The sequence below is a fragment of the Bos grunniens genome, chromosome 19, assembly GCF_055505025.1.
Source record: "Bos grunniens cultivar Pamir isolate PY7600 chromosome 19, Bosgru_T2T1.0, whole genome shotgun sequence".
NCBI lineage: Eukaryota > Metazoa > Chordata > Mammalia > Artiodactyla > Bovidae > Bos > Bos grunniens.
In genome coordinates, this window is record NC_141183.1 from 25,341,344 (window position 1) to 25,356,143 (window position 14,800).

The window sequence follows — 14,800 nt, forward strand, 5'->3', positions numbered from 1 at the left end:
CCCAAAGCAATCTATAGATTCAATGCAATCCCTATCAAGCTACCAATGGTATTTTTCACAGAGCTAGAACAAATAATTTCACAATTTGTACGGAAATACAAAAAACCTCGAATAGCCAAAGCAATCTTGAGAAAGAAGAATGGAACTGGAGGAATCAACCTGCCTGACTTCAGGCTCTACTACAAAGCCACAGTCATCAAGACAGTATGGTACTGGCACAAAGATAGAAATACAGATCAGTGGAACAAAATAGAAACCCCAGAGATAAATCCACCCACCTATGGACACCTTATCTTTGACAAAGGAGGCACGAATATACAATGGAGAAAAGACAATCTCTTTAACAAGTGGTGTTGGGAACAACTGGTCAACCACTTGTAAAAGAGTGAAACTAGAACACTTTCTAACACCATACACAAAAATAAACTCAAAATGGATTAAAGATCTAAATGTAAGACCAGAAACTATAAAACTCTTAGAGGAGAACATAGGCAAAACATTCTCCAACATAAATCACAGCAGGATCCTCTATGACCCACCTCCCAGAATATTGGAAATAAAAGCAAAAATAAACAAATTGGACCTAATTAAACTTAAAAGCTTCTGCACAACAAAGGAAACTATAAGCCAGGTGAAAAGACAGCCTTCAGAATGGGAGAAAATAATAGCAAATGAAGCAACTGACAAACAACTAATCTCAAAAATATACAAGCAACTCCTACAGCTCAATTCCAGAAAAATAAACGACCCAATCAAAAAATGGGCCAAAGAACTAAATAGACATTTCTCCAAAGAAGACATACAGATGGCTAACAAACACATGAAAAGATGCTCAACATCACTCGTTATCAGAGAAATGCAAATCAAAACCACAATGAGGTACCATTTCACGCCAGTCAGAATGGCTGCTATCCAAAAGTTTACAAGCAATAAATGCTGGAGAGGGTGTGGAGAAAAGGGAATCCTCTCACACTGTTGGTGGGAATGCAAACTAGTACAGCCACTATGGAGAACAGTGTGGAGATTCCTTAAAAAACTGGAAATAGAACTGCCTTATGACCCAGCAATCCCACTGCTGGGCATACACACCAAGGAAACCAGAATTGAAAGAGACACGTGTACCCCAATGTTCATCACAGCACTGTTTATAATAGCCAGGACATGGAAGCAACCTAGATGTCCATCAGCAGATGAATGGATAAGAAAGCTGTGGTACATACACACAATGGAGTATTACTCAGCCATTAAAAAGAATACATTTGAATCAGTTTCTAATGAGGTGGATGAAACTGGAGCCTATTACACACAGTGAAGTAAGCCAAAAGAAAAACACCAATACAGTATACTAATGCATATATATGGAATTTAGAAAGATGGTAATGATAACCCTGTCTCTTTTGCGAGACAGCAAAAGAGACACAGATGTATAGAACAGTCTTTTGGACTCTGTGGGAGAGGAAGAAGGTGGGATGATTTGGGAGAATGGCATTGAAACATATATAATATCATATAAGAAAGGAATCGCCAGTCCAGGTTTGATGCAGGATACAGGATGCTTGGGGCTGGTGCACTGGGATGACCCAGAGGGATGGTACGGGGAGGGAGGTGGCAGGGGGGTTCAGGATGGGGAACACGTGTACACCCGTGATGGATTCATGTTGATGTATGGCAAAACCAATACAATATTGTAAAATAATTAGCCTCCAATTAAAATAAATTTAAATTAAAAAAAAAAAGAAAGAGAAGGAGTTGGAGGGGTGTCAATTGAGTGAGACTCTGGGAAACTCCCTTCCTTCCCCTACAATTCCCCTTTACTTTAATCACAAGTGCTTGGCTTTTATCTATTTATACACTGGGATTTCACATAAGATTTTAACGTTGAAAAGGGTTCCATTGCACAACTTAGTGGCTAAAAAACCACTTCAAAACCATTACTTTCCCTGAACTTAAAAATAGTGAGAAAAACATATATAAATGCTAAATAAGTATAAAAGCTGGAATTTTTCAGGGGTTAGGGGGAAATCCAATAAATTGATGTACCATCAGCAAATGTAATCAAGGAAAAAGGAAAGAAAGCACAAATATACAGAAATTAGGCAGAATAAAAGAAGCAATAAAAACCATAATTTTTAAAGATAATGAACTATTTGACAACACTGGTGAGATTTCAAGTTATTTTAATTTTCTTCTTTGTGCTTTTATGTCTATGTAAATTTCATGATAGTATCATTTTTATCCCTTTAAAAGATTATTTTCAAAAATAAAGTGCCATATAAACAAAATAAAATGTCATGCAAATAAACTCTCAGTGAAAGTTTCTGAGAAAAATATAAATTTTTAAAACTGAATTGAGAAATGTAAAACCTGACTCCTGAACAGGCTAAAAACCAGGGGAAAAGAAGAAAAGGTTGCTAAAATGTTTCTCTAAATTCATATTAATATAATTTTTAAGATGTTTTTCAAATCTTTAAGTAATAAATAATTCTGGTTCTATATAAATTATTTCAGAGCCTAGAAAAAGAAACTTCTCATATTATTTGGTATAACCTAGCACAACCATAGTTCTAAAAGAGCACAAAAAGGAATCAGTTTAAAGTTAATACAGAGGGAAGGGTGGGATGAAGTGATAGTTAAGGAGTTTGAGATTGACATGTACATCAGATCAGATCAGATCAGTCACTCAGTTGTGTCCGACTCTTTGCGACCCCATGAATCGCAGCACGCCAGGCCTCCCTGTCCGTCACCAACTCCTGGAGTTCACTCAGACTCACGTCCATCGAGTCAGTGATGCCATCCAGCCATCTCATCCTCTGTCGCCCCCTTCTCCTCCTGCCCCCAATCCCTCCCAGCATCAGAGTCTTGTCCAATGAGTCAACTCTTCGCATGAAGTGGCCAAAGTACTGGAGTTTCAGCTTTAGCATCATTCCTTCCAAAGAAATCCCAGGGCTGATCTCCTTTAGAATGGACTGGTTCGATCTCCTTGCAGTCCAAGGGACTCTCAAGAGTCTTCTCCAACACCACAGTTCAAAAGCATCAATTCTTCGGAGCTCAGCCTTCTTCACAGTCCAACTCTCACATCCATACATGACCACAGGAAAAACCATAGCCTGGCAAAATGATAGGATACTGAAAGAGAAACTCCCCAGGTCAGTAGGTGCCCAATATACTACTGGAGATCAGTGGAGAAATAACCCCAGAAAAAATGAAGGGATGGAGCCAAAGCAAAAAGAATACCCAGCTGTGGATGTGACTGGTAATAGAAGCAAGGTCTGATGCTGTAAAGAGCAATATTGCATAGGAACCTGGAACGTCAGGTCCATGAATCAAGGCAAATTGGAAGTGGTCAAACAAGAGATGGCAAGAGTGAATGTCGACATTCTAGGAATCAGCGAACTGAAATGGACTGGAATGGGTGAATTTAACTCAGATGACCATTATATCTACTACTGCGGGCAGGAATCCCTCAGAAGAAATGGAGTAGCCATCATGGTCAACAAAAGAGTCCGAAATGCAGTACTTGGATGCAATCTCAAAAACGACAGAATGATCTCTGTTCGTTTCCAAGGTAAACCATTCAATATCACAGTAATCCAAGTCTATGCCCCAACCATTAACGCTGAAGAAGCTGAAGTTGAACGGTTCTATGAAGACCTACAAGACCTTTTAGAACTAACACCCAAAAAAGATGTTCTTTTCATTATAGGGGACTGGAATGCAAAAGTAGGAAGTCAAGAAACACCTGGAGTAACAGGCAAATTTGGCCTTGGAATACGGAATGAAGCAGGGCAAAGACTAACAGAGTTTTGCCAAGAAAATGCACTGGTCATAACAAACACCCTCTTCCAACAACACAAGAGAAGACTCTATACATGGACATCACCAGATGGTCAACACCGAAATCAGACTGATTATATTCTTTGCAGCCAAAGATGGAGAAGCTCTATACAGTCAGCAAAAACAAGACCAGGAGCTGACTGTGGCTCAGACCATGAACTCCTTATTGCCATATTCAGACTTAAATTGAAGAAAGTAGGGAAAACCACTAGACCATTCAGGTATGACCTAAATCAAATCCCTTATGATTATACAGTGGAAGTGAGAAATAGATTTAAGGGCCTAGATCTGATAGATAGAGTGCCTGATGAGCTATGGAATGAGGTTCATGACATTGTACAGGAGACAGGGATCAAGACCATCCCCTTGGAAAAGAAATGCAAAAAAGCAAAATGGCTGTCTGGGGAGGCCTTACAAATAGCTGTGAAAAGAAGAGAAGCGAAAAGCAAAGGAGAAAAGGAAAGATCTAAACATCTGAATGCAGAGTTCCGAAGAATAGCAAGAAGAGATAAGAAAGCCATCTTCAGTGATCAATGCAAAGAAATAGAGGAAAACAACAGAATGGGAAAGACTAGAAATCTCTTCAAGAAAATTAGAGATACCAAGGGAACATTTCATGCAAAGATGGGCTCGATAAAGGACAGAAATGGTAGGGACCTAACGGAAGCAGAAGATATTAAGAAGAGATGGCAAGAATACACAGAAGAACTGTACAAAAAAGATCTTCACGACCCAGATAATCACGATGGTGTGATCACTGACCTAGAGCCAGACATCCTGGAATGTGACATGTACATACTGCTCTGATTAAAATGGTTAGCCAGTGGGGCCCTACTGTGTAGCTCAGGGAACTTTGCTTGGTGTTATGAAATGATCTAGATGGGAAGAGAATGTGAAGGGGAATGGATGCATGTGCACATATGACTGAGTCATTTTACTGTGCACCTGAAACTAACACAGCTAGTTTCATGTATATTATACTCCAATATAAAAGTAAAAGTTTAAAAAATTTTAAATTAAAATTTTAGAAGTTAATATAGATACAAAAATCCTAAATAAAACACCAGTAGATCACACCTAACAGTATATTAAAAGAACAATACAATTTATCCTGGTAATATAAAGATGTTTCAATATTATTGACATATTACATACTAATACATCTCTTATAAGTGTTAGTTGCTTAGTAATATCTAACTCTTTGCAATCCATGAACTGTAACTGACCAGGTTCATCTGTGCATGAAATTCTCCAGGCAAGAATACTGGAGTGGGTAGCCATTCTCTTCTCCAGGGGATGTTCCTGACCCAGGGATCGAACCTGGATCTCTGAAATTGCAGGCAATTTCTTTACCATCTGAGCCACCAGGGAAGCCCATTTATATAATAGGTTAAAAAAGAAGTTTATACAAACCTTTTTGCAAATGACAAAACTTTCTCTGATGATATTTATTATCTGTTTGTGACAAAACTATATTGTGTTTGTGTGTGTGTGTGTTAGTTGCCCAGTTGTGTCCAACTCTTTGCAACCCCATGGGCTGTAGCCCACCAGGCTCCTCTGTCCATGGAATTCTCCAGGCAAGAATACTGGAAAATTCCATGGACAGAGAAGCCTGGTGAGCTACAGTCCATGGGGTCACATATGTAAGTAAAAGACTACCTTCTCAACTAGCTTCATATTTATGGCTGAAAAACTAAATTGTTATTATTAAAGATTGTTTTTTCAGCTACTTCCACTGTCAAATAACATTGTTGTGGAGGTTTTACACAAAAATAAGTCTTAGAAGGGAAAAGAAGTCATTATGTGCAGATATTATGACCAAATACATATAAGCTTAAAGTGAACTTGGAAAACTTTTAGAAATTTTAAGAATTCACTTGGGTAACCAGAAAATAAATGCTTTAAAAATTGACAGCTTTCTGGGCAAAAGAAGAATAGCTTGTGTTGCAATGATTTTCCCACAGATAAGAATTGTCAACACTAGACAAAAAAATTAAGAGCACCTATTTTAGGGCACTGAACAGTAGCCAAGGGCTTCTCTGGTGGCCCAGCGGTAAAGAATCTGCCTGCAACGTAGGAGATACAGGCAGGAGACAAGGGTTCAATCCCCAGGTCAGGAAGATCCCCTGGAAAAAGGAAATGGCAACCCACTCCAGTATTCTTGCCTGGAAAATCCCAATCCATGGGGTCACAAAAAGTCAGATACAACTAAACCAAAAACAATGAAAGCAGTAGCCAAAGCAGGCAGAAATTGGTGGGGATTTGATCCCTGAAAGAAGAGAACGACTGGGTGAGACTTTTATTTATATAGCTTTTCACCTAAAGGTACTCCCAGTTCATTTGGTGTGGAGTGGCTGGGGAGCTGCTGCTGCTGCTGCTAAGTCGCTTCAGTCGTGTCCAACTCTGTGCGACCCCAGAGACGGCAGCCCACCAGGCTCTGCCGTCCCTGGGATTCTCCAGGCAAGAACACTGGAGTGGGTTGCCATGCACCCTTAGGCAAAAAGCTTACTGGACTGTGGGAAAACACCAATGCCACAACTTAACATATATTTGGAGTCTCAGAAGAAGATTAAAACCAGAATAGGAAAGAAAATGTACCAGAAGAAATAACAGAAAAAATAAGTCAAAAATTTCCCAAATTTGGTGAAAAAATAGCAATTTACAGATTCAAGAAGCTCAGTGGAAGCTCAGTTGGATAAAAACAAAGAAAACTAAACACAGGTAAATTACAGGCAAACTGTTGAAAACCTAAAATAAAGAGAATTTCAAAGAAGCCAGAGAAAATGATCCATCACACACAGAAGAATAATGATAGGAACGAGAGTTGACTTTTCATCAAAAATAATGGAGGCCAGAAGATGCTAAAATAACATATTTAAAATTTTGAAAAGAAAAGGGAAAAAACTTGTCAACCAAGAATTCTATATCCAGTGACAATAACTGTCCAAATGTAAAGACAAAATAAAGACACTTTTCATATGAACAAAAACTGAGAAAAATTTTTGCTAAGAAACCTGCTCTAAATAGAAATCTAAATGAAAATTCGTCAAGCTAAAGGGAACTGACACTAAAGGGAAACTCAGATCAACAGCAGTACCAAAATGCTAAATATGTGGGTAAATATAAAACATTATCACTTTTTTCTCCTAATCTCTTCAAAAGATAACTGGCAATCTGAAGCAGAGATTATAAAACTGCACTGCACAGCTTATAATATATATATAGTGATAAAACAGAGGATGGGGAAAGCAGAGTAAATGAAGCACCTTTAGTGGTATAAAATTAATTCTGAGTAGCCTGTGATAAGTTAAGGAACACACTGTAATCAATGGAACAACCCTAACAGACAAAATAAAGAGGAACAATTTTTTTTAATAGAGAAATCAAAATGGAATATTAAAAAGCATTTGACTAACTTTTTAAAAGGGCAAGTATAGCCAAAAATGTGACAGCTGGAAAAGAAATACTTCAATGGTAGACCCTAAATCCATCCATAGCAATAGTTGCATTAGTTGTAAATGAACTAAACACTTCAATTAAAAAGCAGAGACTGTCTAACTGAGTAAAAATGCAAGACCCAATTATATGCTGTCTGTCTACAGGAGACACTTTTTTTCCTTCCAGTTTTATTGAGATATAATTCACATATAGCATTGTTTAAGATGCACAGCATAATGATTTGACATACATATGCCATGATTACCACAGTAAAATTATACTTATCATCTCATACAGATAGAAAATTAAAGAAATAATTTTTTCCCTTGTAATAAGAACTCTTAAGCATTTACTGTCTTAACAACTTTTATGTATACTGTTGTTGTTGTTTAGTTACTAAGTTGTGTCCTACTCTTTCACGACCCCATGGGCTATAGTCTGCCAGGCTCCTCTGTCCATGGGATTTCCTAGGCAAGAATACTGGAGTGACTTGCAATTTCCTTCTCCAGGTGATCTTTCCAATCCAGGGATCAAACCTGTGTCTCCTGCAGTGGCAGCCAGATTCTTTACCACTGAGCCACCAGGGAAGCCCTATATATACTGTACAGCAGTGTTAATTACATTTACCATATTGTACTGCTAAGTCACTTCAGTCATGTCCGACTCTGTGTGACCCCATAGATGGCAGCCCACCAGGCTCCCCCGTCCCCGGGATTCTCCAGGCAATAACACTGGAGTGGGTTGCCATTTCCTTCTCCAATGCATGAAAGTGAAAAGTGAAAGTGAAGTCGCTCAGTCGTGTCCGATCCTCAGCGACCCCATGGACTGCAGCCTTCCAGGCTCCTCTATCCATGGGATTTTCCAGGCAAGAGTACTGGAGTGTGGTGCCATTGCCTTCTCCGACCATGTTGTACATTACATCCCTAATACTTACTTATGACTGAAAGTTTGTAACTTTTGACCATTCATCCAATTCCCTCTCCCCCAATGCCCAACTTCTGCTAATCACAAATCTGATCTCTTTTTCTATGAGCTTGATTGTTTTTGAAGTATAATTGACCTACAACAGTCTGTCAGTTCCTGGCATACAACAAGCATGCACCCTGTTGTTTCAGTCATGTCCTACTCTTTGTGACCCTGTGGACTGTAGCCCACCAGGCTCCTCTGTCCATTGGATTCTCCAGGCAAGAATACTGGAGTGGGTTGCCATGCCCTCCTCCAGGGGATCTTCCCAACCTAGGGATTAAACCCAAGTCTCATTATGTCTCCTGCATTGGCAGGTAGGTTCTTTACCACTAGAGCCACCTGGGAAGCCTGGTATACAACACAGTGATTTACAATTTCTATACACTTAAAAATGATCACCACAATAAGTCCAGTTATCATCTGTCACCATCCAAAGATACTACATAGTTACTGGCTTTATTCTCCACACTGTGCATTTCATACCCATGGCTCATTTGTTTTGTAACTAGGAGTTTGTGCCTCTCAGTATCCCTCACCTCTCTCCTTCCCCTCCCTGCTCTCCATTCTGGCAGCCATCTGTTTATTCTCTGTAGCTATCACTCTGTTTCTGTTTTGTTTTGATTGTTCATTTGTTGTTGTTTTTTTAGGTTCACATATAAGTGAAATCATATGGTATTTATCCTTCTCTGTATGATTTATTTTACTTAGCAGCATAACACCCTCAAGGGCATCCTTGTCTTGTTCCTGACCTTAGAGAAAATGCATCCAGCTTTTCATCATTCAGTATGATGTTAGCTGTAGGCCTGTCATATATGGCCTTTCTTATGTTGAGATATATTCCTTCTATATCCATTTTGTTGAGAGTTTTATCATAAATGGATGTTGAATTTTGTCAAAATCTTTTTTCATAACATATGATGATCATATGATTTTTATTCTTCAATTTGTTAATGTGGTGTATTACATTGATTGATTTGTAGATACTGAATCATCATTGCATCCCTGGGATTAATCCCACTTGATCATGGTATATGATCCTTTTAACATATTTATTTGGTTTGTTAATATTTTGTTGAGGATTTCTGCATTCGTGTTCATCAGTGATATTGACCTGTAATTTTCTCTTTTTTAATTATTATATCTTTGTCTAGTTTTGGTATCAGGGTGATACTGCCTTCACAGAACGAGTTCTCAGAAGCATTCCTTCCTCAGTAATATTTTTGGAATAGTTTGGTAAGGATAGGTGTTAATCGTTCTCTAATTGTTTGGTAGAATTCACCTATAAAGCCATTTGGTCCTGGAATTTTGTTTCTTGGGAATTTTTAAAATACTGATTCAATTACTGGTAATTGGTCTATTCATGTTTTACATTTCTTCCTGATTCAGTCATGGGAGATTGTACATTTCTAGGAATTTGTCCATTTCTTCTAGGTTGTCCATTTTATTAGCATATAATTATCATAGTAATCTACAAGAGACACATTTTAAATATGAAGACACAGAGAAAATAATCTTAAAAAATAGTGGAGATATACATATATGTATACATATGTATATTTACATGGATAACTGATTCACTTTGGTGTACATCTGAAACTAACACATTGTAAATCAACTATATTCCAATAAAGACACAAGCTGGAAAAAAGAATGGAAATTATACAGTATGCTAAGACTAAGCATAAGGAAGATGGAATGGCTATATTAATGCCAAAGTAGACTTCAGGACATGGAATATTACCAGATATAAAAAGGGATATTTCATAATGATAAAAGGGCCAAGTCATCAGGAAGACAAAAAAATTATAAATGTGTATGCACATAACAGGAGAGGAAATGGCAACCCACTCCAGTATTCTTGCCTAGAGAATCACGTGGACAGAGGAGCCTGGTGGGCTACTGTCCATAGGGTCACACAGAGTTGGACACGACTGAAGCGACTTAGCATGCATGCATGCATGCATTGGAGAAGGAAATGGCAACCCACTCCAGTACTCTTGCCTGGAGAATCCCAGGGACAGAGGAGCCTGGCAGGCTGCCGTCTATGGGATAGCACAGAGTCGGACACGACTGAAGCGACTTAGCAGCAGCAGCAGCAGCATTCACATAACAAAATAGCTTCAAAATACTTGAAGCAAATTCCAACAGAACTAAAGCAAGAAAAAAACATATCTACAATCATAGTTAGAAATTTTACTATCCTCTTTAAGAAACTAATAAAACTACCAGATAAATAATCACTAAAGAGATAGAGAATGTGAGCAACACTATTAACTTTGATCCAATTGGCATTCATACAATGCTACATCTAACAACTATAGAATATACTTTTTTTAGGTGGATGAAGGGTTCACCAAGATATACATTATTCTAGGCCATAAAATAAGTCTTATAAACATCAAAAATCTAAAATCTTAGAGTATGTTCTCTAATCAAAAAGAATTAAGTTAGAAATCAATAACAATGAGGTATCTAAAAAGCCTCAACAATTTGAAGAAACATAATTCAAAGAGGAAGTATTCTTCTTTTAATAAACTGAATGATTATAAAATAAAAATATTATAAAAATTATAAAATCCACCCAAATTTGTAGGATGCAGTTAAAGCCACACTTAAGGGAAACACACAACTTTAAATGTTTATGGTAGAAAAGAAGAAAGGTTTAAAATCAATGATCTAAGTTTTCATCTTAAGAAAATAGAAAAAGAAGACCAAATTAAACTCCAAACAGGAAAAAGAAAATAATAAAAAATAAGAATGGAAGTCAATTAAATAGACTTCCATTTAAAGCATTTAAAGCAGAAAAAGCATTGCTTGGTTCTTTTAAAAGACCAATAAATTTGATAAGTCCATAAAGATTTTATTAAGATTCATAAAAGCAACACAGAGAAATACCAATATCAGATTCAGAGGAGAAAAGGAAGAAAAGGTATTTCTCAGACTTTAGAAAACAAACACAAACATATTTACCTTTCCCTAATAAAAAAGGCATTGCTACTCATTGTATTAATAGAAACACTGGAAAATAAATCAGTCGATATAAGGAACACAATTACAATTATTTACAATCCCATCACTCATTCAGTTTTTATTCTGTCCTAACATAACTTTATTTTCATTTACAAAAATGAGATATCAAAAGTTTTGAACTTTTTCCACTAAACACTGGTTATATCACAGATCATATAATGAAGTATTTTGTAACCAATTAAAAATAATATTCATGAGGAAATGGAAGGAATTCAAATATTCTCACAGCATATTTTTAATACAATACTCAAGGAAAAGGAGAAGAGGAAGATGAAGAAAAAAGGAGAGTGGGACAGGAGGAGGAAGATTGAAGGACTGACATTACTCAACCTAAAGACTTACTACTATGATGCGGTGATCAAGATAGAGTAGTATCATTGGAAGAACAGACACAGATTAATGGAACAGAACAGAGAACACAGAAATAGACCTACACAAACACAGTCAGTTGATCTTTGAAAAAAGATGTAAAGCAATTCAACCAAGAGAGGATAAACCTTTTTAACAAATTGTGCTGGGACAACTAAACAACCAAGTTAAAAAAAAAATGGCACTGCTCTCCCTTTATACAAAAATTAACTCAAGTAAATCATAGACTAAAATGCACACAGGAGAAAATGTAAGTGGCCTTGGGTTTGGCAATGGGTTTTTAGTTATAAGACCAAAAGCATGATCCAATGATCCATGAAAGAAATAATTTAGACTTCATAAAAATGAAAAACTGCTGTTCTACAAAAGATAGTGTTAAGAGAATAAAAAGACAAGCCACAGATTGGTAGAAAATCTTTACAAAACACATACCTAATAAAGGACGTGTATCCAAAATAGTTAAAGAACTCTTAAAACTCAATAATAAGAAAACAAACAACCCAGTTTCGAAATGGACATAAAATGTGAACAGAGACCTCACCAGGTCTCTGGTGAGCAAATCAGCATAATCGTATGTCATTAGGAAACTGCAAATTAAAACAATGATATATCACTATGTACCTACTAGAATGAATACATTTTTAAAAATTGACAATACCAATGGCTGACAAGGATACAGAGCAACCAGAATCTCATTAATTGCTGATGGGAATGCAAAATGGTATATCCACTTTGGAAGGTGGCTTGATTTCTTACAAAGCTAAATGTAGTCTTACCATAAGATCCAGCAATCACACTCCTAAGTATTCACCCAACTGACTTGAAAACTTAAGTCCACAGAAAAATCTGCACATTTAGATTAGAGCAGCTTTATCTATACTTGCTAAATTTTTAGAAGCAATCAAAATGTCCTTCAGTAGGTAAGTGGATAAATAAATTGTGATATATACAACTGGTGGAATACTATTCAGTGCAAACAAGAAATGAACTCTCAAGAAATGAAAAAACATTCAGTTCAGTTCAGTTGCTCAGTTGTGTCCGACTCTTTCCGACCCCATGGATCACAGCACGCCAGGCAACCCTGTCCATCACCAACTCCCGGAGTTCACTCAAACTCACGTCCATCGAGTCGGTGATGCCATCCAGCCATCTCATCCTCTGTCATCCCCTTCTCCTCCTGCCCTCAATCCCTCCCAGCATCAGAGTCTTTTCCAATGAGTCAACTCTTCGCATGAGGTGTCACTGGGGAACCTTAAATGTATTAAAGAAATGGAGTAGCCATCATAGTCAACAAAAGAGTGTGAAATGCACTATTTGGATGCAATCTCAAAAATGACAGAATGATCTCTGTTTGTTTCCAAGGCAAACCATTCAATAGCACAGTAATCCAAGTCTATGACCCCACCAGAAATGCTGAAGAAGCTGAAGTTGAATAGTGTACAAGAACTTCTAGAACTAACACCCAAAAAAGATGTCCTTTTCATTATAGGGGACTGGAATGCAAAAGTAGGAAGTCAAGAAACACCTGGAGTAACAGGCAAATTTGGCCTTGGAGTACAGAATGAAGCAGGGTAAAGGCTAACAGAGTTAGCAAACACCTTCTTCCAACAACACAAGAGAAGACTACACATGGACATCACCAGATGGTCAACACTGAAATCAGATTGATTATATTCTTTGCAGCCATGACAGAGAAGCTCTATACAGTCAGCAAAAACAAGACTGGGAGCTGACTATGGCTCAGATCATGAACTCCTTATTGCCAAATTCAGACTTAAACTGAAGAAAGTGGGAAAACCACTAGACCATTCAGATATGACCTAAATCAAATCCCTTAAGATTATATAGTAGAAGTGAGAAATAGATTCAAGGGATTAGATCTGATAGACAGAGTGCCTGCATAACTATGGATGGAAGTTCATTACATTGTACAGGAGGCAGGGATCAAGACCATCCCCAAGAAAAAGAAATGCAAAAAGGCAAAATGGTTGTCTGAGGAGGCCTTACAAATAGCTGTGAAAGGAAGAGAAGCGAAGGTAAAGGAGAAAAGGAAAGATATACCCATTTGAATGCAGAGTTCCAAAGAATAACAAGAAGAGATAAGAAAGCTTTCCTCAGCAATCAGTGCAAACTAATAGAGGAAAACAACAAAATGGGAAAGACTAAAGATCTCTTCAAGAAAATTAGAGATACCAAGGGAACATGCAAAGATGGGCACAAAAATGGTAAGGACCTAACAGAAGCAGAAGATATTAAGAAGAGGTGGCAAGAATACACAGAAGAACTATACAAAAAAGATCATCATGACCCAGATAATCATGATGGTGTGATCACTCACCTAGAGCCAGACATCCTGGAATAAGAAGTCAAGTGGGCCTTAGGAAGCATCACTATGAACAAAGCTAGTGGAGGTGATGGAATTCCAGTTGAGCTATTTCAAATCATAAAAGATGATGCTGTGAAAGTGCTGCAGTCAATATGCCAGCAAATGTGGAAAACTCAGCAGTGCCCATGGGACTAGAAAAGGTCAGTTTTCATTCCAATCCCAAAGAAAGGCAATGCCAAAGAACGCTCAAATTACCAAACAATTGTACTCACCTCACACACTAGTAAAGTAATGCTCAAAATTCTCCAAGCCAGGCTTCAACAGTATGTGAACCGTGAACCTCCAGATGTTCAAGCTGGTTTTAGAAAAGGAAGAGGAACCAGAGATCATATTGCCAACATCTATTGGATCATCGAAAAAGCAAGAAAGTTCCAAAAAAACATCTACTTCTGCTTTATTGACTATGCCAAAGCCTTTGACTGTGTGGATCATCACAAACTGTGGAAAATTCTGAAAGAGATGGGAATACCAGACCACCTGACCTGCCTCTTGAGAAATCTGTATGCAGGTCAGGAAGCAACAGTTAGAACTGGACATGGAACAACAGACTGGTTCCAAATCGGCAAAGGAGTACATCAAGTTTGTATATTGTGACCCTTCTTATTTAACTTATATGCAGAGTACATTATGAGAAATGCTGGGTTGGATGAAGCACAAACTGGAATCAACACTTTCAGGAGAAATATCAGTAACTTCAGATATGCAGATGACACTACCCTTACAGCAGAAAGTGAAGAAGAACTAAAGAGCCTCTAGATGAAAGTGAAAGAGTAGAGG

General features: G+C 37.6%; 1 protein-coding gene across 3 annotated transcripts in view; it reads right to left on the bottom strand.

Annotated features, from left to right (window-relative positions):
• SKAP1 (src kinase associated phosphoprotein 1) overlaps positions 1-14,800 on the bottom strand; it is a 304,655-nt gene that overhangs the window by 262,264 nt on the left and 27,591 nt on the right. The window contains exon 1 of one of the 3 annotated variants that reach the window (XM_086358050.1): positions 12,757-12,888. The exons of the other annotated variants lie outside the window; for them this stretch is intronic. Within the exon in view, the coding sequence (XP_086214176.1) occupies positions 12,757-12,802 (46 nt within the window). The 5' untranslated portion in view covers positions 12,803-12,888. Of the gene's footprint in view, positions 1-12,756; positions 12,889-14,800 lie in introns of those variants that run through there. 3 annotated transcript variants of the gene reach the window in all.